Source organism: Chiloscyllium plagiosum, chromosome 11 (genome assembly GCF_004010195.1).
Source record: "Chiloscyllium plagiosum isolate BGI_BamShark_2017 chromosome 11, ASM401019v2, whole genome shotgun sequence".
In the NCBI taxonomy this organism is placed as follows: domain Eukaryota; kingdom Metazoa; phylum Chordata; class Chondrichthyes; order Orectolobiformes; family Hemiscylliidae; genus Chiloscyllium; species Chiloscyllium plagiosum.
This window is the reverse complement of record NC_057720.1, coordinates 47928931-47952370: the sequence shown is the minus strand read 5'-3', so window position 1 is coordinate 47952370 and position 23440 is coordinate 47928931. Positions and strand designations below refer to the sequence as shown.

The window sequence follows — 23440 nt, the reverse complement described above, 5'->3', positions numbered from 1 at the left end:
CCCATTAAAAGGGAGACAAGCAGAGAAAAGTAAGACATTTTTGACAATTTATCCAATTTCTAGGTAGGCCTTTAAATAGACCCAACATTGCTCAAAAATAACAATAACTTGTACCGAGGAAGTCCTGAAATATTAATTAACTTATTATGGGGAGGGTTTTCATTATTCCAAAAAGAGGAAAACACCTTTACTTAACTCATCACTGAGTTAAAAGTTGAAATCAAAATAGAAATCTTATTAAGCATTCCAGCTATAACTTGGTTTCACTTTTTCGATTCCAGCATCCACATTGTAATGGACTTCCACTGTTGTAGCACTTTTAAAGTAATGCAACATGTTAAGGTGCTTCATTGAAGCATTGTAAAACCAATTGTGACTCCAAATTGTGTAATGCAATATTAGATGAGGTAACCAAAAGCTTGGTCAAAGAGCAAAGGATAATGTAGTGTTTTAAAAAAGGAAAGCAAAGTAGAGTGATGCAGGGAGGGTATTCCACACCTTGAGGCCTAGGAAACTGAAGATACAGCCAGTGGTGGGGCATCAAAAAATGGGGGTTTAGTCAAGAGGCAAGAATTAGATGAGAGCAGATATCTTGGAGGGCTATGGAGCTGGAGGAGCTCACAGAGATAGGGAAGGGCAAGGTATTGGAGGGATTGAAAAATGGATGAAAATGTTAAAAGCGCAGTGTTCCCTATCCAAGAGATGTAATCTGGTATTATATGCTACATTGTGATTTAAATTTGCAAATGGCCAGATATGCCCCTTGCTTTTCTTATGGGGACTACTAAAAGCCACTAAAGGAAATATGTGTTTTTGTAGGTTGTTTTTAAAAGACATTTTAGGGCCAAGAGAAACAATCATGCTCCAAGTTGAAATTCCCATCCACAGATATAAGGGAACTTGATTTTTTTTCTCACTCCTCCATCTTTAGTCAGTATTGTGGTATCTAGATTGCACCAGTTGTTTCATGTATTGATTCATAGACACATCACAATCATTACCGTGCCAACACATCAGTAATCAGCAGTACACCACACACCGGATAAACTTGGTCTCTGGTGATGTTTGACTGAGATAAGTAATTCGCACAAATCTTCAGATTTTTCCTGGTAATAACATAATCGTAAGAAAGGATAGAAAACATAAGCACACAATCGATTGTTTGAGGCTTATCCTTAGGACAGTTTTGTTAAAGCACCATACTATCTGTAACCAGCCTGATGGTGATAAAATATAAAGGCAAGCAAATTCTGCCTGCTTGATGTAATCATAGATTGGAAACTGCTATTCTCTAGTGAATCACAGCAACTTTACTATATTTGGACAAAAATAATATGATCTGTAGTAAATTCTGACTAAATGTAATGAAACATTGTAGAACTCAGCAGAAAATGCTACAGTTATGTTGTTAAAGGCATAAGGGAAAATGGAAAATATAGTTTGCCACCAGTATAATTGAGGCAATGATGTACTTAAACAACATTATACATTTTTTTTATTCATCATTTGTGGATTTACCTATGATTAACTACACTTGCCTCCAGTTGGGAATGGTACATATCTTTATTTTTTTCAAAGATTTATCTTTGCCTATTTTCTTTCCTGCTAAAACTACTTTATTATCTTTGCAATTAAATGGTTGGTTTCCTTATTCTAGTGGTTTATCCCCACCACAACTTATTTTCCTGGAGTAACTGATACAATGAGGAACTATTTGTATCTTGACAGCGTTCTGCATTCTACAAGTGGAAAGCCTTGCCAACTCAATTCACTTGTATGCAGCTAAAGAGGAGCAGATGTAGGCACTCAGCCTTTTGAGCTTGCTACGCCATTTAATATGTCCATGACTGATTGTCCAACTCAGTAACCTTACCAGCTTTCTCTCTCTACCCTTTGATCCCTTTAGCCTTAAGAACTATATCTAACTCCTTATTGAAAGCATTCAATATTTTGACCTCAATCGCTTTCGCAGGCAGATTGTTCCGCAGACTCATCAAACTGCTCATTTCAGTCCTAAATGGCCTCCCATCTCCTTAGACTGTGACCCCTGATTCTGGATTCCCCAGTCATGGGGAACATCCTTACTGTATTTACGTTGTCTAGTTATGAGATTTCCCCCTCATTCTTCTAAACACATTTGTCCTATGTTTTAAAACATTACAAGATAGTAATGATAGTTTTGCAGATCTTGGGACTGTTCTTTCATTAGAGAGAGAAGGCTAGTGGTGATTTAACCTGAGGGTAACCTCAGCCAGTGTGGGAATAGAACCTACATTTGTTGGCATCATTCTGCATCACAAATCAGCTCTGGAGCCAACTCAGCTAACTGTAGGAATATTACACCACTTAAAATTGGCAACTCTTTGGAGGAAGAATTTGAGAGAGGAATACTTCTGACTGTTACCTGTAGCAACATAGTAATATTTAGAAAGAATTCTCACATTCTTTTACTGCATACTTTTAGTTTTATGAGAAATACCCGAGAAGAAATTTTTACCAATTTATTTTGATGTTGCTACACATAGTCATAAGGGCATTTTTACCCCAATATTTGTGCTTTCTGCTATCAACATCCAGTTGAGCTCCTTTTAATATCTCAACCAACTTAGGACAGTATTAGTCTCCCGTAAGACCATTTTTTTGGCTCTTATTTCCTTTAATTTAGCTTCCATTATTAATGTAAAACATTGAAAGAGGTAGCACAAGAATAGTTTCAACTGAGAGCTGGAGACAAGTTTTCTTCATTGCTATCTGTTCCAGTTTAATGATAGTTATTTTGCTTTAAAGCTTTTATTTAAACTATTTTCTATAATGAAACATTGCTTCTACTATGCACCTGAGGTGATATTTCCATTTGAATTCTCTTGTCTATGTTTTAGCTCACTTATTCATGTTGTTTAATTATTTCTCAGATTCTTACATCACAGTAAATGATACGTTCTGTGACCTTTTACATTTATGCTTCCATGTTGATATATCTTGAAAGAAATTTAGTTAAGGAGGATTCTTGTAGTACTGTGGTTATTGCCCTACAAAAATAAGAAAATTGTCTTGCCCATATATGTGATCTTTTGAAGCTATAGCTTTTAAAGTTTCAAGTCCATTATCAGGTGATTAAAAACTGAGTACCAGGAATAAGTTTGAGTGACTGTGTCTGTAAACACTGCAGTCTTTCAGTCAGGCTTAAGATGTTTGCTGTTCGTGTGCGACCCACTGCTGCTTCCTGAACGCATGTATCCCTTCCCTTCACAGCCTATTCGACACCCAGCACCTCCCCTGCAAACCGATTCGTGAGTGTTGGACCACGGGATCCCAGCTTTGTAAATATCCCTCAACAGCCACAGGTGGGCAGCTTTGAACCTTTCTGTATTCAGTGTAGCTTTTTGTGGTCGTGTATTTCTGTGCAGTGAACATCATTCATTTGCTGCTATCAGACAGCATATTGTTATAGCCTTTGGGGATCTGTCAGAAATGTCTTTATGCTCCACTTGTAAGAGGAAAATGCCTTTTTATTGGAACGTACCGGAAGTCTGCTTACAAGTTGAAAGTAAAATCCATGTGTCCTTTTAGGCTATCTGACATTTGACACTGTTTGAAATGCAAACTTTTCAAAATGAAAAGATGTTGTCTTCCTGCTTATCCTCAGAAAACCAATAAAGTACATTAGCTTGCTAGGTTTACATTCACATTTCTTTCTACAATTACTATTTAGGTTTTCTCTGGAAAAGACAAAGTGTTGTATAAATTCTATTTTATAATGTAGAAAGCTGCTGGTTTCAGCTGTTTTATAAGTTGCATATAGTAGGATTTTATTCTGCATTTTTGAAAGATCTGTATTAACTTAATGGTTTGAAACTAACTTGCTGTATAGATTTTGAAACTTCGACATTATTGATGTACTTAATGTTTTTTCAGTTGTGTGCAGAAAAAGCTATAAATTAACACGATCATCCATAAAGTAGAATTAAAGTTCATAACACATCATGCCTACCTTGAGAAAAGTAACATCTGTTTTATTTGACACATTTTTGACACATTTGAATGTAACAATGAGAGAGGGATGCTTTTGATATTACCAGTGTGTAATGAGTTGCTGTGAAAGACTATAAAATGGTACCATGTCCAAGTCTGAGTCCAATCTCATCTTACTTACATAGTAAAGTCTCTAAATGTCTTATAAGGACAGTTGTGCAATTTTTCTGACTCAAAGAAAGAGCATAATTTCTAGCTGTAAGGACTACTCAGTTTAAAAAAAAATCAACAAGAATCAGGAATTTAATCTAAAATGCTGGTGCTAAAATGTAACATGTGTTCTGTCTGCAAAATTCAAATCCACTGAAGTTCAGAATTTTTTAGACTTCCACCCTGTATCCATCCTAAACTGATTCTGCTCAAATCCAGTGATTGATGATGCAATAGTTATGCAAAGTTTTAATATCACCAGTTGTAGACTAGAGTGCTTTAGCAATTGCAAGATCTGTGGTTGACAAATGACATTATGAATGGAAAGTTGAATCTTTTTCATTATTTTAAAATAGAGTCAGAGATCTACAGCATGGAAACAGACCCTTCGGTCCAACCCGTCCTTGCCGACCAGATATCCCAACCCAATGGTACCAGCCTCCACCACATCCTCTGGCAGCTCATTCCATACACATACCCCCCTCTGTGTGAAAACATTGCCCCTTAGGTCTCTTTTATATCTTTCCCTTCTCACTCTAAACCTATGCCCTCTAGTTCTGGACTCCCTGACCCCAGGGAAAAGACTTTGCCTATTTACCCTATCCATGCCCCTCATAATTTTGTAAACTTCTATAAAGTCACCCCTCAGCCTCTGACGCTCCAGGGAAAACAGCCCCAGCCTGTTCAGCCTCCCCCTATAGCTCAAATCCTCCAACCCTGGCAACATCCTTGTAAATCTTTTCTGAACCCTTTCAAGTTTCACAACATCTTTCCGATAGGAAGGTGNNNCATTTATCTGAATTAAACTCCATCTACCACTTCTCAGCCCATTTGCACATCTGGTACAGATCCTGTTGTAATCTGAGGTAACCCTCTTCGCTGTCCACTACATCTCCAATTTTGGTGTCATCTGCAAACCTACTAACTGTACCTCTTATGCTCGCATCCAAATCATTTATGTAAATGACAAAAAGTAGAGGACCCAGCACTGATCCTTGTGGCACTCCACTGGTCAAAGGCCTCCAGTCTGAAAAAAAACCCTTCACTATTACCCTCTGTCTTCTACCTTTGAGTCAGTTCTGTATCCAAATGGCTACTTCTCTCTGTATTCTGCGATACCTCATGCAGGTAGCCTTGATTGTTTCTGACTTAAATCTGGCTTTCTTATGCTCACATTTTTAATCTTTAAAACAAATATTTATTCAAACAATTCTCAATCCTAAAGATTGCAAGTTTTATGTCTGTGAAGGTAGCAGTATTGATGCACCAACACTTTGTGATAGAATGGGAGGAGGAGATAGATTATGTCAGTCGTAAATTTGTGATTTTGAGAGATCTGCAGGAGGGAGGAGATGATCATCATAAAGGATTTGGGAGAGATTAGATCTTAGATGGCCTTTGTACATCTTTAGCTGGGAAATAGTGTGTGACAGCTGAATGGATGTACTTAAACTATAGGGGAGAACAGAACACGCAAAACACATTTTTTACATTTGTGTTCTTCCAATACTTCATTTTGTTTTCTATTCAATCTGACTTATTATAGAATGCTCATGTTAAAATATTGTCTTTGCTTCAGTTTACAAATGCTAATATGTTTGTAAGCATTTATTGACAAAGGTGTGGCAGATGAAATAAGTCTCATTGAGATCTGTGAACTTGGGGGTAATTCTTGTCATTTGGTAGTAGTCAATTTAAGCATTGCTGAAGAAAGACATATTTGTCAAAGCTTTACATATTGCCATGAGAGGAGAGTGCTGATTGGTTGACCAGTGTCTCTGGTGAATGTGTTGCCAATGAGAATGCACCAGTTGATGATTGACAGTTAGCTTCCAAGTTTGTTTAAATATTGGAACAAACAGGTCAGCACTGGTTGAGAACTGATGTGCTTCAAACACTCAATGATCCAGTAAATGTCCATTTGAAGAATCACAACAATGCTAGACACGTTGCAGGTTTTGAAAGTAGATTAGATTAGATTACTTAGTGTGGAAACAGGCCCTTCGGCCCAACAAGTCCACACTGATCCGCCGAAGCACAACCCACCCAGGCCCAGACCCATTCCCCTACATTTACCCTCTTCACCTAACACTACGGGCAGTTTAGCATGGCTAATTTACCCAACCTGCATATTTTTGGATTGTGGGAGGGAACCGGAACATTCAGAGGAAACCCACACAGACACGGGGAGAATGTGCATACTCCACACAGAGAGTAGCCTGAGGCGGGAACTGAACCTGGGTCTCTGGCGCTGTGAGGCAGCAGTGCTAACCACTTTGCCACCGTGCCACCCAGTCAGGTTGGTTAGAATTAGTACATTACTTACTGTGGACAACAGAAGGAGCACGATGTTTGATATTTGCAAGTCTTTGGGAAGTATGACCTACATATCTGGCATCATATCAGGACTGACATTCATATTACCACATTACACATTCAGATATCATTCTGGCCTAATGGCAGCATCCTGTTAGTGACAAGTATTACTTGTGTTTCGACTGCTTAGTAGTAATGTGAAACGGCTTCCTTCACCCATTGCTCAAACTTTAAGGTACCTAACTCTTCCAGGGGATTGTAAATTTCAGTGCCAGTATGATGGCAGGTACCTAAGTAGCACATCACAAATTCTGACGGATCAAATAAAATAGTGCTTCCCTTTGGCTTTTCACCAAAAGCATGGTATTCATTGTACCCAACCAGCCCTTGCTTGCAAAGCTGGCAGTACAACATCCAGATTTCATAATTCGACAACTGAAATTTGCTGGGTAACTTTGAGTATGTTAAGAATATGCTGCCAAGTTAGGGCTTTTGTGCTTGCAGTATCGAGCACTTGTATTTACATTTACTGGAAGCATTTTGCATGCCCTTTTTGCAGGCATACGTAACATTTTGTCAGACTACATCTGTTTAACTCCACAAATTAAATAACACATTTCTGGTTCATTTCTCAGGACAATGTTTTGACCAGTCAGAGGTTACCTGCTTTGTTTAAAATTTAAACAAAGTCTGACTGAATTGTCAAGTCATCATTAATTGGTACATTCTCTATAACACTACCTCTATCAGTCATTGTCCAGTTGCCAATGAGCGCACTCTCTTCATACGGTATAAATGTTACATTAGTAGTCTTGATAATATTCCTAAAGAATGCAAGATAAAAAGCTCCAACAATGTTATTTTCAGTAAATAATTCATTAAAGCAAAACAATAGATTTTTCCTAAGACTAACAAATCACTTTAATAACATTGCAAAGTGGTGATATACACCGTAATACATGAGAATGTAATATTTCTAAATGCAATGGCTTTACACGATTTTGTAATGACTCATCAGTAGTATAATAAATTTGGTGCTGTCTCTGTGTTTATTAACAGCTCTAGTTTACAGCTGTTCAGACTATACAGGTGAAACAGCATGTCATTGAATTCTCTTGGATTGAGAAAAGATGGGTCACAGAAAGTACACTGCTGACTGAATGATAGAATAATGAAAGCTAAAAAAATGTGTATCTGAAGGATTGAGTAACCTGTGTTCTGAATCAAATCCTTTTTAAAATATCCAATAATAGAGACCCTGTCACAAAAGCTTCATTTCACATTGACTGCATGTTCTTTTAAAAAACCTAATAAATTCCAAGTAACTTGGGGAGCAGCCGTCGCTCTTTAAGCTGTTAATCTGCAGTTACTGCTGCCTAAACAAGAAACTGCAAACAGCAGTCTCACGCTATGGAATGTTTTGCTGGACAGTTAGAACATTATTTTCACTCCTTAAATCTTATCTGGACCTTCATTGATATTAAAGGGCATCTCCCTTGTGTTTAAATGCTTAGAAATATTTTAAACCAACTTTAATTGCTGGACTTTCATTTATCTCAAAATGATTGACAACAATTTACAGAAGGTCGTGCACAAAGATTGTTGATCGTATGAGTTACAGTTGACCTAAATTAACAAAGAGATTGTTGAGAATCTGTAATTTAAAGGCAATTGAATATGTGTAAACATTCTTAACAGCCAATAAGGGGAAGGAAATAATTCTTTCTATTTTACTAAGAGTCTTACTTTATATGCAAATGCTATAGACATTCATTGTATTTTACGAATAGATGATGCTGCATTTCAGAAGTCAGATTGGACTGAAGGTTGGACCTCTGGAATGTAGTTTGTTCATGCTGATTTATGTACGCATCCAGAGTTAGTGCCATAATAAACAAGCCCACCTTCAGAGGTTAATTTTGTACAAGTACTGATTCAGAAGCTGATTCAATCCAATCAGGTGATGGGATATACGTTACACTTCCTCTTTCTTTTCCAACAAACTTCCTTTTCCCATCAATATTTTTTTCTAGCCAATCTATTTTGCTGCAGGCAATTTAATTTGATTTAATTATCTCAAAAGCATCAGTATAACTGGAATGGTCCACTTATACCATGTGTTGATGGAAAATTCTGAACGTGGATTACCCACCAAATGTCAGTTATTGAACCTGACCAGTCAATAAGGAAATGATCAGTTAAAATTGAGTCAACAGTGACTGATCCCACCCTTCTTCCATCAATAGAATATTGTTTTTAAAGTACTGTTTTAGATGCATTTGATATGATTAGACCATGCAAATCCCATTTTGTCATTTCTCAGTAAAGTTTGTCAACCATCAAAGATATGAGGGGTGAAATTGGTCTCTGACATAAAAGGAAATCAGGCAGGATAAAAGCAGGATTTCAGTTCCTTGTCATTGATATTGTATTGCTGCTGAAGACCAATTCACCCTCCATTGCATCCAAAAGACATGATATAAATAAAGCACATAACATGATGCATGACATTTAGACTATTCGTAAGCCAATACACAGCTGTTGCTTATGTAATATAAATCAGGTGAACTGGTGCCCTCAGTAACCTCAGTCTGAAGAGGTGCAATAGGTAGCTTTGGACCAATGGTATGCAAAACCTCCAACTTATTTCTTTTCCAGATTTTATGTACATTATCTGATGGAGATTGTTTGCCACATTAGTTAGTAACGTCATTATTGTTGTGTCATGTAATTATCAGGAAAGTAGAAGACAACAGATTATTGTTTATTTTAACTTTATTTATTAGGTCAAAAGTGCAATCCAATTCCTCTGCAAATAATCTTTCTAGTTGCTGTTTGGCAATCCTTACATTGTTGGTATGTTTAGAATGTATGGATCACAATAATTCAACAATACAGTAACTATAACCTTTCACGAGTAACATAATTGGCTACATGTTGCTGCTGGTGATCCACAACTGATCCTGCAGTGTAAATAGAACACAATCTACAGCACCGTGAATTAACAAAATGGATTTATTTCCATTGGAAACAATTCTGTTATAAACTAGCTAACTATGTATTTAGTATCACTGGAACAAAATGCTTTATGAGCATTTGGGGTTTAGATAATTGTTGGAATATCTGATTTGCTTTTTAAGACATTTGACTATCAATAGATTGGTGCCAGAGGAGTGTAAAGATGTACATATATTACTGCTGTCTCTTCTATCCATTTTCCCTGATTATTTTTGCTGCAGATAGCACAGTATTGGATTAGCTTGCTGTATAGCACATCAGAAGGAAGATCAATTTATTGACTTTGTCAGCATAGTAAGTAATTGTTGAAGGAAAGAAATGGAAGGCGAGAGTGCACTGCATCAAAAATAAAATATGACATCTACTTTTTCTACCTTATGCATCTTTAAATGTTTATACAGGAAAGAGCACTTCAGTTAATCAGGTGGTTGTGCATTATTAATTAACCTCAACTCAGAGCTCTGCATAATTGTTGGTTTCACAGAAATGCAGTATTTTTTGTAGATGATGAAGACATTGACCAACTTGCAGCATTTTCTCCCCCTCTGCAGTTTTCCTCAGACTGCACTCAGTTCACATTTTTGCACAAATATCATTAAAACATTCAGCCCTATCAATAGAATAGATTCCTAGTTCATGCAGTAAATCAGTATGGCTAGACAACACGGGCAGATTTTCTTTCTGAGGTGTTTTGATTTGAAATCTATCCTTAATGGCACCAATGACCTGCAGGCAGGTTTTAATGGACTGCTTCTATTTTATTAGATTACTAGATTACTTTACAGTGTGGAAACAGGCCCTTCGGCCCAACAAGTCCACACTGACCTGCCGAAGCGCAACCCACCCATACATTTGCCCCTTACCTAACACTACGGGCAATTTAGCATGGCCAATTCACCTATCCTGCACGTTTTTAGACTGTGGGAGGAAACCGGAGCACCCGGAGGAAACCCACGCAGACACGGGGAGAACGTGCAAACTCCACACAGTCAGTCGCCTGAGGCGGGAACTGAACCCGGGTCTCTGGCGCTGTGAGGCAGCAGTGCTAACTATTGTGCCACCCACAAGAAATGCAAGAAAATGGTTCTTTAATATTTTTAATTCTGTGCATAAGGGTTAGCTTAGCCATGGGTTTATTTTATTTTAATTCCACCAGATTACTCATGGTTAGCTTATAAAGCCCAAATGCTTAAACAGAGTAAAAAATAGCAAAAAGTGACACATTTGTGGATCACATTAAGTTATCTTTCACAATAATTACGATAATATATTACTTATAATACTACATGAAGTTTCACATATTTTCTTTTAGTGTGCTACATCAGTGATGATGATGAGGTGCCAGTGTTGGACTGGGGTGGACTAAGTTAAAAAATAACCTAGTGTTGTGTGATTTTTAACTACATCAGTGATGTGTGTGTAATCAAACACCAGTTACATTCTAGGCAATAAACTCAAAGAATGCAAAGGTTTTGGCCATAACTCCACAGGGGTGAAACAGATAATATTAGATTGGCCTTTATTTAATTCCATTCACTGTTCATTTTGCGTCACCATGCAAGACACGTTACTATGCCAACATGTTTTGAGCAACTAAAATTTTGTGTTGCACCATCTTTGTGTTCTGATTTAAAGGCTAGTTTAAGTTTTCCAGTTCCTGGTCACCCAATGGTGTAAAATAGGCAGCCAGAAGCAAAAATTGCCCATTTTTAATTCTACAATGTTTACAGATGCGCTGTTTTCTAGCATGAGGTTCCTGTGACTGTAGAAGCCATCACCAGTTGGGTGGCACCTCCCATATCAATCCTGATGTGATGTCGGAATGCTGACTATGGATCATTTTCTTGCTCATTTTGTTTAGGGTTCCTAAAAGACAGTGGATTTTAGATACTGAAGGTAACAGAAAACACTCTTCAAAGTAATTCAGTGGTTGCTTAATCTTAATTTTCCATTCTTGGCACTTACATTCTCAGACATCTTTGAGCCAGTTGTGAATTATTTTCTTCTTGCTCCTACCAGTAGCACCAATGGGATTTTTCATTGGCAACCTCTATCTGGGATTTCTAAAAGTGGGCAAGACCTGTGGAGAGAAGCATTAATGATGCTTTGTGCCCACTTGGTAGCAATACGACTAAGCCTGCAGTTATATATTTATCTTGCTCTGGAAGCTGATTGATTTTGACAACATACCAAATGACACAGCAAAGATCTATGAATGCTGAGCCAACTATAATGCTGACTACTTCCAATGATGCTACTTGACAGAAGACAGGTCAAAGTGATTGATAGCCAGCATTTCCTAATCAGCTAAAACCACCAAGCTGTCATCAACCATTTCTGCAAATCCTAACATAACTGCTGGACACTGTGAATTTGCCAGTGATTGAGCTATAGAAATTTATCGGTCAGTATGAAGTACAAGAACTTGTCCAGTGACTATGAGCTACAGAAACCTGAAAGTGATTGTTTAGAAACAGAAAATGTAAGAAAATGCAGGTAGGCCAATCCACCCCTCGATATTACTCCACCATTCAATATGGAAAAGCACAGCCAGTCAGGCAGCATCCCAGGAGCAGGAGAGTCGACCTTTTGGCATAAGCCCTCTGAAACGTCGACTGTCCTGCTCCTCGGATGCTGCCTGTCCGTTGTGCTTTTCCAGCATCACACTCTTCGACTCGCATCTGCAGTCCTCACTTTCTCCCACCATTCAGTATGATGATGGCTGATCATCAGTACCCTGTTCCCACTTTCTTCCCCTATCCTTTGATCCCTTTTGTCCTAACATATCTTTCTTGGAAGGCTTCGATATTTTGGCTTTAACAGCTTTCCTGTGACAAAGAATTCCACAGTTCACCACCCTTGGGCATGAAGACATTCCTCTGCAACTCTGTCCTAAAGTGTGTATCTCTTATCCATAGTCTGTGACCCCTGGTTCTGGACTCTGCAGTCACTAAGAACATCTTTCCTGCATCTGCGCTGTTCCTGCTAGAATTTTATAGGTTCCTATGGCATGTCCCCCTCATTCTACTAAACTCTAGTGAATGTGGTCCTAATCGATCCAGTGTCTCCCCGTACTTCAGTCCCACCGACCCAGGAATTAGTCTGGTACAGTTCTTTGTACTCAGACCTTATCTGGTCTAACACACTATTGAAGATGCGATCTTACAAATGCCCTCAAAGTTTGTGAGAAGATTTGTAGCTCGGGTGGTCGTTGTTGTGATTCTGTTCTGCAGTGGCCGGTATATTGGGTCCAGGTCGATGTGCTTATTGATTGAATCTGTGGATGAGTGCCATGCCTCTAGGAATTCCCTGGCTGCTCTCTGTTTGGCTTGTCCTATAATAGTAGTGTTGTCCCAGTCGAACGCATGTTGCTTGCAGCGGACAGCTGGAACTGACAACCGGAAGTGGCAGATACAAATCACTATAAATGCTGGAAGAAACATTACAGAAGTGCTTCACAGGAGGCTCCCAAGCACTGTGGATGTCACCTAGACAGGGGACGAAACGTCTGCAACACAAGTTACCAATGCCCTTTATGGTTGTATCAGGACATCCCTGCTCCTGTGCTGAAATCTTCTCACTATGATGACCAAAATATGACTTGCCTCCTTCACCACTTGGTGCATTTGCATGCTTACTTCCAGGAACTGAGTTACAAGGAGACCCAATTCTCTTTGCACATCCCTTTCCCAATCTGTTATTGTTCAGATAATCTGTCAACCTGTTTTTGCTATCAAAGTTGATAACGTCACATTTATCCATGTTATTACTACATCTGCCATGCATTTATGTAACTTATCCAAATCACACTGAAGTTTGTCTGCATACTCCTCACAGCATACCCTCTCATCCAGCTTGTGTCATCTGCAAACTTGAAGATATGACACTTAGATTCCTCAATTAAGTTATTACTGTATATGTATTGTGAATACCTGGGGTCGAGCAATGATCCCTACAGTACCCCACTCGTCACTGCCTGCAACTTGCAACAAGACTCTTTATTCTTACTCTTTGTTTCCAGTCTGCCATTCTGTCTCTATCCATTCCAATAGCTTCAATCCAATGCATTTTAACTTTGCATGCTAATCTCCTATTTGGGACCTTACCAAAAGCCTTATGAAAATCCAAGTAAACCACTCACACAAACTCCCTTATCATCTCGACTTTTCTCAAAACCTTCCAGTTGATTTGTTGAGCTTCATCAATCCATGCTGTCTGAACTTGTCACTGTCTTCCAGGTGCCATGCTATTCCATCTTTTATAAAGGCATCTAGCTTTTTTTTTAACCACTACTGATGTCAAGCAAACAAGTCTACCATTTGCTATTTTCTATCTGTCTCCCTTCTTAAATGGTGGGCTACATTAGCTAACCTCCAATCCAAAGGAACTGTTCTAGATTCTCTCAAATTTAGGTGATGATCATGAGAACACCTGCTATTTCTAGACCTCCTTAAATGCTCTCAGATAAAACTTATCAACCCCTTGGGATTTATCTGTCCTTAATCTCATTAGTTTTCCCCAACACCATTTCCCTCCTAATATTTCTTCCCATTATACCCTGCCTTCCCTCATATTTTTCAGATGTTATCTGTATCTTCCTTTGTGAAGACAGATCTAAAGTATGTGCTTAATTGGTCTGTCATCTCTTTGTTCCCCATTGTAAATTCCCTTGTTTGTGACTGTAGGGGATCTATATTCGCCTTTACTGCTTTTTTCTCTTCACATACCTCTCAAAGCTTTTACCATCAGTTTGTATATCCTCTGCAAGCTTACTCTCTGACTTTATCTTCCCCCTCTTAATTAGTTAGTCTCTCTGTCTCCCTTTGCTAGAATCTAAAGTGTTCCCAGTCCTCCGGTTTGTTGTTTTTTATATGCTTCTTCCTTGGATTTAATACTATTCCTGATTTCCCTTGCTAGCCATGGTCTGACCACATTTCCCATTTTATTTTTATGCCAGACTGGGCTGAACAACATTTGCTACTCATCCATGCTCTTTTTAAAGGTTTGCCATTGCCTATCTACCATCATCGTTTTAAATAGCAGTCTCCAATTTATCATAGCTAGCTTGCACCTCAGACCGTTGTAATTTTCTTTAATCAAATTCAGGGCCCTAGTGTCTGAAACAACTACACATTCTCCATCTTAATGAAGAATTTTATTTTATTGTGGTCACTCTTCTCTAAGGGTGTATGCACTCTATTGTCAATTCCTCATTACACAATACCCAGGCAAAAATGAATTTTTCTCTGGTTGGTTTCTCAACATATTGATTCATAAAATATCCTTTGCATACTCCACAAATTCCTTCTCGACAGTACTGTTACTGACTTGATTTGCTCAAACTATATTCAGGTAGAAATGGCCAACAATTACAGTCATACCTCTATTATTTGTATCTCTAATTTCCTTTTTTCATGCCTTGCCTAATATTTCTATCTCAATTTAAGGGTCTGCATGCACCTCTATTATCAGTTTCTACCCCTTGGTGCTTCTAAGTTCAACCTATACAGATTCTACATCACGAGAACTAATATTCTTCCTCACAATTGCATAAGTGCAAGGTACTGCATTTTGGGAAAGCAAATCTTAGCAAATCTATACACTTAATGGTCAGGTCCTAGAGAGTGTTATTGAATAATGACACTTGGAGTACAGGTCCATAGCTCCTTGAAAGTGGAGTCGCAGGTAGATAGGATAGTGAAGAAGGCGTTTGGTATGCTTTCCTTTATTGGTCAGAGAATTGAGCACAGGAGTTGGGAGTTCATGTTGCGGCTGTACAGGACATTGGTTAGGCCACTGTTGGAATATTGCATGCAGTTCTGGTCTCCTTCCTATCAGAAGGATGTTGTGAAACTTGAAAGGGTTCACAAAAGGATATTGCCAGGGTTGGAGGACTTCAGCTATAGGGAGAAGTTGAAAAGGTTAGGGCTGTTTTCCTTGGAGCGTCTGAGGCTAAGGGGTGACCTTATAGAGGTTTATAAAATCATGAGGGGCATGGATAGGATAAATAGACAAAGTCTTTTTCCTGGGGTGGGAGAGTCCAGAATTAGAGGGCATAGGTTTAGGGTGAGAGGGGAAAGATATAGAAGAGACGTAAGGGGCAACTTTTTCATGCAGAGGGTGGTACATGAATGGAATGAACTGCCAGAGGAAGTGGTGGAGGCTGGTACAATTGCAACATTTAAAAGGCATCTGGATGGGTATATGAATAGGAAGGATTTGGAGGGATATGGGCAGGGTGCTGACAGGTAGGACTAGATTGGGTTGGGACTTCTGGTCGGCATGGACAGGTTGGACCGAAGGGTCTGTTTCCGTGCTGTACATCTCTATGACTCCAAGTGCCATCCCACTTCATTTTCCTTTCATCATGCTTTCTTAAAAACTGAAAGTCTCTGATATTCAGTTCCATTCTTGGTCACCCTGCAGCCACATCATTGTAATCCCTGCTATATCATATCCATTTATGAACATTCTGTGGCTCTGCTTAATTCTTGCCCTTGAATTCTCTGCCTATTATCTTTCTTATTTCTTTTTCTGCTTTTTATTTTAGCCCTTATTTCTCTGACATGTATCTCTTTTTATCGGTTCCCAACCCCTGCCATTTTAGTTTAAATCTGACAGACTGCACTCGCAAATACATCTCCCAATATCAGTTGCAGTCCTGCCTAAGAGTAACCGATCCAATTTGTACTCATGCCACCTCATCTAGAACTGGTCCCGATACCCCGGGAATCTGAAATCCTCTACCTTGCACCATCTTTCCAGCTATGTATTCATTTAATATGTATTGCTATTTCTACTCAGACTAGCACGTCACCAGTAGCAATCCTGAGATCACGACTTTTGACGTCCTTTTTTTAACTTGTTTCCTAACTCCCTACTCCCTACCTCTGAAGATACAGTAATCTGCCAGTGATGGTGAGGGACAAGAATCATTCTGTATGAAGTACAGGAGTGTGCTGCCAGTGATCATGAGCTACAGATGCATGGAATGGTCCTTTAGAGGTACAGGAATTTGGCACAAATTGTGTGAAATACAGGTACCTGCCAATGATTGTTAGCTATAGAAAGTTGGCTGCCAGTCAGTATGAAATACAGAAATCTGCCATTGTCTGTAAAGTTTCAGTCTTGTCAGGTTATGAATCAAAACCAGAATAGATGCAAGACTGCGCAATCATTAGAAGGGCACATTTAACAACTAGTATTAGTGTATGCAGTGATAGTCATAGCTGATCTTTTCTATCTCCTTGCAACCACCTCACACAGTGCCAGCTTCACTTCAGCTATTATCAGGGGGACAGGTGCTGGACTCCTGAATACAGACTGCATCTTTTCTTTTCTAGATGCCTCTTGAAATTTAGTAATGTCTGCTGAAAGGTTGGAATGTGCACATCTCTAAAGCAGCCTTATGTGAATCAATTTAAGTGACAAGGAGCCCACAGAGGGAAGAGACTAATAAACCCTGCTTTGAGTCCACTTAAATTAACAAGTAGAGAAGTAGGGCTAGTCTTTTATCTACAGATTTACAAAACCAAGCCAGATCTACTCTAAAACGCTGAATACAAATTTGACTGGAGCAAAGCCAAAAACCTACAGTTGCCTGAAGAAAGCCTCAATGAGTTCATCATCAGAAACATCCAAACTCCATTTTCTTCAATAAACTAATAAATTGTCAAACGTGTAATATTTTCAACATCAATTTCAAAAGACGAGAATTAGACACTTTTTCAATTCTCTAAAAAAAAATTTACATCATGACAACTCTTCTGTAGTCATCTTGTCTTTGTATCTTGTGAGCATGAGTGCTGTTGCAATTAAATTTAGTTTTCGAAAAAATGTTTAGAAACAAGAAAAACACTGTTTGAGAAAATCTGTCTCGTGTCTATATTTGAGAGTCACAAGACTCTAAGGATTAGACCACTTCTTTAAAACAAATCTTTTTGCGGTTGTCAACAGCTGTACAAGGAATGGGGAATACACTTATCCTATCCATAAAAGTAAATCTAATTACATTCATTTCACAAAATGACTACCAATGACACAATATATTACATTACAAATCACATCCAGAATTTGTAATATAAATTATTGAATGTTTGTGAGTGACAAATTAAATACTGTACCACTAGCTTTCAACTGTGTCCCCAATTGTTAGTTAAGCTGGAAGCAGTATTATATCAAGAAGTGCTACAATTGAGTTTTCATTAGCAGTTCTTACAGATGTTGCTGTAAGACTGGATACTGATGCCTACCTGCCCAGTGCTCTTCCAGCAAAGCCTCTTAGCCAATCACAAGTGACCCTGTTAGAAATGAGCATCAATTTAAATACAGGATAGATTTTTAGCCCCTAATAAGCATAAGGGTGGCACGGTGGCTCAGTGGTTAGCACTGCTGCCTCACAGCACCAGGATCCCAGGTTCAATTCCAGCCTTGGGCGACTGTCTGTGGAGTTTGCACATTCTCCCCGTGTCTGCATGGGTTTCCTCCGGGTGCTCCAGTTTCCTCCCACAGTCCAAAGATGTGCAGGTTAGGTGAATTGGCCATGCTAAGTTGCCCGTAGTGTTAGGTGCGTTAGCCAGGGGTAAATGTAGGGGAATGGGTCTGGGTGGGTTGCTCTTCGGAGGGTCGGTGTGGACTTGTTGGGCTGAATGGCCTGTTTCCATACTGTAGGGAATCTAACAGATCTAATTGGAGGGGTATTCAGTAATTGTTGAAGGTCAGGAGGAATTTTCCAGGCAGCGTGGAGATATCTGTATGGACAGAGAACAATCTTGGGAGGAGGCTTCCTGGTGTTCTAGGCAAACTTAGTAAGACTCCCTGTTTGCCAGAATTCAGCAGAAGACACAGGTTCTCCCAGCGCTCCAAAGGCCTTTTGTTACTTTACGTTTGGAAAAGGTTAAGGGCAATGCACCTTCATTTTGGGATGTCTTCTTCCTCACTTGCCTACTGAGGCATCACGCTGTTGTTCTTAAGCTTGAACGTCTCCTATAAGACAATAGGCCTCCTCTCTGATGACAGCATGGCTAAGTTGGGAAACTTGTGGGTGTTCTAAGTTTACAAACTCCAAATGCTGGAAATCAGATATAAATGCAGAAAGTGCTGGAGAAACTTTGCTGGTTTAGAAGCATCTCTGGAAAGAGAAATGAAGTTAATGTTTTGAGTCCAGTATGTGTTTTTATGCTGTAGACAGATAGTGAGGTGACCAGAGAAAAAGGCAAAGGTGATCAAGGAGAGATAGGTATGCAACAAGGGTGTAATGTTGGCTGTGTAATGGAAAAAATGGATCCATACTGCTGACAGCAGGACAAACAAGCCACAAACAAAAGGGAGTGTAAGAAAAATAGAGTGCAGAGATTATACCCTGAAGTTGAGTATCAAATCCTAAAGGCTGTGAAGTTCCGAAGTGGAAAATGGAGTGTTGTTTCCCAGCTTGCATTGAGCTTGATTCGAGCCATGCTGCAGTCCAAGAATGGAAATGTTCGCATGGGAGCAAGGTAATTTACTGAAATGGATGCTGAAACTCAAAACACTAACTCTGTTTTTCTCTCCAAAGATGGTGTCAGACCTGCTGAGTTTCACCAACACTTCCTGCTTTTAAACTCACAGGTGAAGTGGTTGTATGCGGCATAGTGAGGACCTCTGACCCCACTTTGAGCCTAGCAGTGGGTTTCAGAAGTTTGCAAGAAATCCTGCCCATCATTTTTCTATCTACCTCAAGCTGAATCATGCTGCATGCCTCCTTCAGAAATTTTGAGCAAGTCTAGTGAACATTTAATGGAACTGTGAAGTCACACAGTTTTTAGGTTTTTTTTCTCTCATAACAGTAGGTAATATTTATGTGGAAACTTAAAAAACTATGTTAATTCACAAAGGAATGAAAAATCTGTAAAACTTCAAAACAGCCTTTCGAAAGTCTAAGATATTTTTAGCTCAGTTGGTTGGACAGCTGCTGTGCATGCATTCAATTCTCGCTGGTTGAGGTTACCATTAAGGACTCTCTTTTCAACCTTTCCCCTCGCCTGAGATGTGGTGGCCCTCTAGTTAAACCATCACCAGTTGTCTCTCTCTCTGTCTAATGAGAGAGCAACCCTGTGGTCTGGTAAGACTTTGGCAACATTCCTAAATTTGAGAAATCTCACGAGGCCAGTGTGCAGTACAACTTCAGTGAACACTCAGCTTTATGTTCTCCACTGTTGACTTAAATGATGGTGCAAATATTACAGTTAGTTTCAGAAGATACTAATTTCCTGATTTCTTAAAATTATATTGCTTGAGTGAACATTGATGAAATATTTATTTTTATAGTAGTATCTACTTACCTTAGGGAGATATGACTGTGTTATGGAGAGAAGACTTTTAGATCTGGACACTCCTCCCTTTCTTCTTGACTCTTTATTTTTATATTTCTGCTTTGTTGTTTTTTAATTCAGGTTTTTGTATCTTAGATTTTTTTTTAAATTTCTGTTTTTGTACCTAAGTTGGTGCCAAAGAATGGCAACTTTGTACATTTTTCACTGTACTTCTACTTGAGCACATGTGACAATAAAATCTAAATATAATTCATGTACAATAAATAAAAATTCTACATAATATAAAGTCACTAAATATTTAGAAGTTCATTCGTTAAGTATTAGTTAAAAAGCAACCATTCCTGGAAGGCAAACAACAGAAAATGCAGACACAGAAGAGTTAATAGCTAGCTACTAAGCCTCTCATCCTGTCTGTTAATACTTTCTAAAAAAAAACGAAGAAAATTCCTTTCAGTGGTCCTGGAAACAACTCTACACAGCATAAGTTCAGAGGAATCACGTGAAAATTAATTCTCACTGCAAGCTGCTCAAGAGTGTCTTCCTGTGGCATGAACTTGAACTTGTTGCAGAGCGACATTCCTAAGGGGGAGGTTAGAAAGAAGCACTACTGTTCAGCAAAAGAATTAATGTCGTGCCCAAATGCAGTCAGATAGGCTTTTGTGAAACCCTCCATTTCTGATAGAAGTAGCACTGCTTTTGGCCAGCTTCGTAAAAATGTGACAAGAAGCTTTGGTTTAGAACAAGCTCAATCTGTGAACATGGAGAAATGTTCAGGCATTTCTCTGTGCATTTGTATTCCTGAAGATACACTTTCATAAATAACTGCAATAGTTCCTACAAAGTTTATTTCATGTGACACTAACCAAAATAAAAGTTATATTTGTATCTACAACAGTGATGCTACATATTTAAATAAAGTGACCATTTAATATATCCCAATATTTTATCTGGATATGAAGACTAAATGATTCTCCATGTATTGTTAACTATTTTTAACAAAGGATAAAAAATTAACAAGTGAATATTGCCTTCCTATAAATAATTGCTCACCTATGGCTAGCCATGTTTACTCAAAATGAAAACCGATGACTTGCCATTTACAATTAATCACGTTCCTGTATTTTCTATCAGGGTTATATGTTTCCTGTTCTTTTTCGATTAGCAGGAACTGGGCATTTTTCTTATAATCCTAATGCTGTGAATACGTTTATTGTAATTATTTTCCAACAAGACTACAATCCCCTTTTTTTTTCCAAAAAACAAGCAAAACGGGGGAAAGAAAGCAGGAAATGAGCTGTCTTTTGTCAAGAGATTTCCGCAATGTAATGACTGGTGAAATATTAGTGTTGAACTGGCCTGTCGGCGGGGGTCTTTCGCTGCTGACACTTGGGTTCTTTAGAAATTGCACTGCAATATCCTGAAAACCCCTCTGGTAGATCAGGTAGGCCAGCAGTGTTCTTTGATGTATTTTCATGAGCAATAGAAAGGCATAATGAGAGGAAGCTATTACTCAAGCATAAAATGTTCTTTGAGATAGCGAAATGGCAGAGTTAACACTCTCTAAGAGGCTTTTTCTTTACTTCTCATTAAATATTTTGTTCCTGTGCATGTTCCATGATGGGAGAAGTTTCATCTGCTAACCATTTCTGCAACTTACAGCACCTGCCTCTGAAAGAAGCAGGGCTTCTAACTGCATTTAAATGAACAGTAATGTTTGAAAAAAAAATCACTCAATTGGTATGGAATTTTCTAAGACCATTTTAAATCTTTAAAGTTAGACAATGGCATTGTAGGGTGGTTGCACTGTGGGGAGAAAGGAAAACAATCAGTTGATTTGTTTGTAATATTCTGCAAAGTTTATTGTTTGAAGTATGTTTAAAATGATGAAGTGTCTGCAAAATAAGAAAAATGTCTTAAAATCAAAACAGTAAAGAACTCAGTGGTGTTACTTGAAAGGAGTTCCAAGTTAGATGAATAGAGTCAGAGAGCTGTACGGCATAGAAACAGACCCTTCGGTCCACCTCGTCCATGCTGACCAGATATCCTAAATGAATCTAGTCCTATTTGCCAGTGTTAAGCCCATATCCCTGTTAATTCTTCCTATTCATGTACCCTTCGAGACACTTTTAAATGTTGTAATTGTACCAGCCTCCATCACTTCCTCTAGCATCTCATTCCATACAAACACCTCCCTCTGCGTGGAAAATGTTGCCCCTTAGGTCCATTTTAAATCATTCCCTCCTCAGCTTAAAATTATGCCCTCTAGTTCTGGACTCCCCTGCCCTGAGAAAATAACTTTGTCTATTTACCCTATCCATGCCCCTCATGATTTTGTAAAACTCTACAAGGTCACCCTTCAGTCTCCAACACTCGAGGGAAGATAGCCCCAGCCTATTCAGCCTCTCCCTATGGCTCAAACCCTCCAATCCTGGCAACATCCTTGTAAATCTTTTCTGAACCCTTTCAAGTTTCACAACATCTTTCCTAAAACAGAGAGACCAGAATTGAACACATTATTACAAAAGTGGCGGAACCAATGTCCTGTGCAGCTGCAACATGACATCCCAACCCCTATACTCAATGCACTACCAATAAAGGCAAGCATACCAGATGCCACCTTCACTATCCTGTCTCCCTGCAATTCCACTTTCAATCAACTATAAACTTGCACCTCAAGGTCATTTTGTTCATCAACACTCCCCAGGACCTTAACATTAGGTGTATAGGTTCTGCCCTGATTTGGCTGATCAAAATGCAACACTTCACACTTACTTAAATTAAACTCTATCTGCCACTCCTCAGTCCATCAGCCTGTCTAATCAAGGTCCCGTCGTACTTTGAGATCATTTCTTTCGTTGTCCACTACACCACTAATTAATTCATCCAAATCTTAGCTTTTAAATTTATTTGCAAAACTATGAATTGCATCTAATAGTGGAATTTCTTGAGATTTCTAGGTGACTAAGGATCATTCTTACAGATGTATTTGATAATGTCTGTGGGTACCACAGTACAAAATGAGCATCAATATAGCAGGGTCATTCCTGCCACCAGAACCATCATCAAATTGACAGCAGTCCTTAGGTCCCTGAATTCATTGAGGTTGTGCTCAAATAATGTCCAATGAAAACTTGGATGTGCCGTACAAGGGATAATTTCTCTTTGCAAAGAGACTCCTTTATGGAGATCTGGACAAAGAAGAGGAATGTGTGCAAGGGCAGCCGGCTGGTTGGGTTGACAATCAGCTCCTGTTCTGAGTTCCAAATAATTATTGTTTTTAGTTTTCAGCCAGTGATACTTTTCTCATCAGGCTACCAAACAAAGAAACTCCCCTGTAACTAACAGCCTCATTAAATCGATCACATTTAGGAAATGTGTGTATCATTTCATCACCACTCCCAGCTTATCTATCTCTCTCTCTCTCTCTCTATCTATCTCTCTCTATCTCTCTCTCTATCACTCACTCACTCATCCCTGACTAAGACAGGGTTGAGGATGGTCTTTTCACCTGGAACTAATTGAGCCAGTTAGTTAGCAAGTTAAAGTATACTTAAAGGGGAGGGTGGTCTATCCTCTGCGGCCTGCTCCAAGGCCTGACATAATACCATCAGGCA

At 38.9% G+C, this 23440-nt stretch overlaps 1 protein-coding gene across 14 annotated transcripts in view; it reads left to right on the top strand.

Moving 5' to 3' along the window:
• Window positions 1–23440, top strand: part of nfia (nuclear factor I/A) — a 677405-nt gene that overhangs the window by 613548 nt on the left and 40417 nt on the right. For 13 of the 14 annotated variants that reach the window (XM_043699269.1, XM_043699272.1, XM_043699265.1 and 10 more), the window contains one exon: window positions 3253–3344. The exons of the other annotated variant lie outside the window; for it this stretch is intronic. In XM_043699269.1, coding sequence (XP_043555204.1) covers window positions 3253–3344 — 92 coding nt within the window. The remainder of the gene's footprint in view (window positions 1–3252; window positions 3345–23440) is intronic. 14 annotated transcript variants of the gene reach the window in all.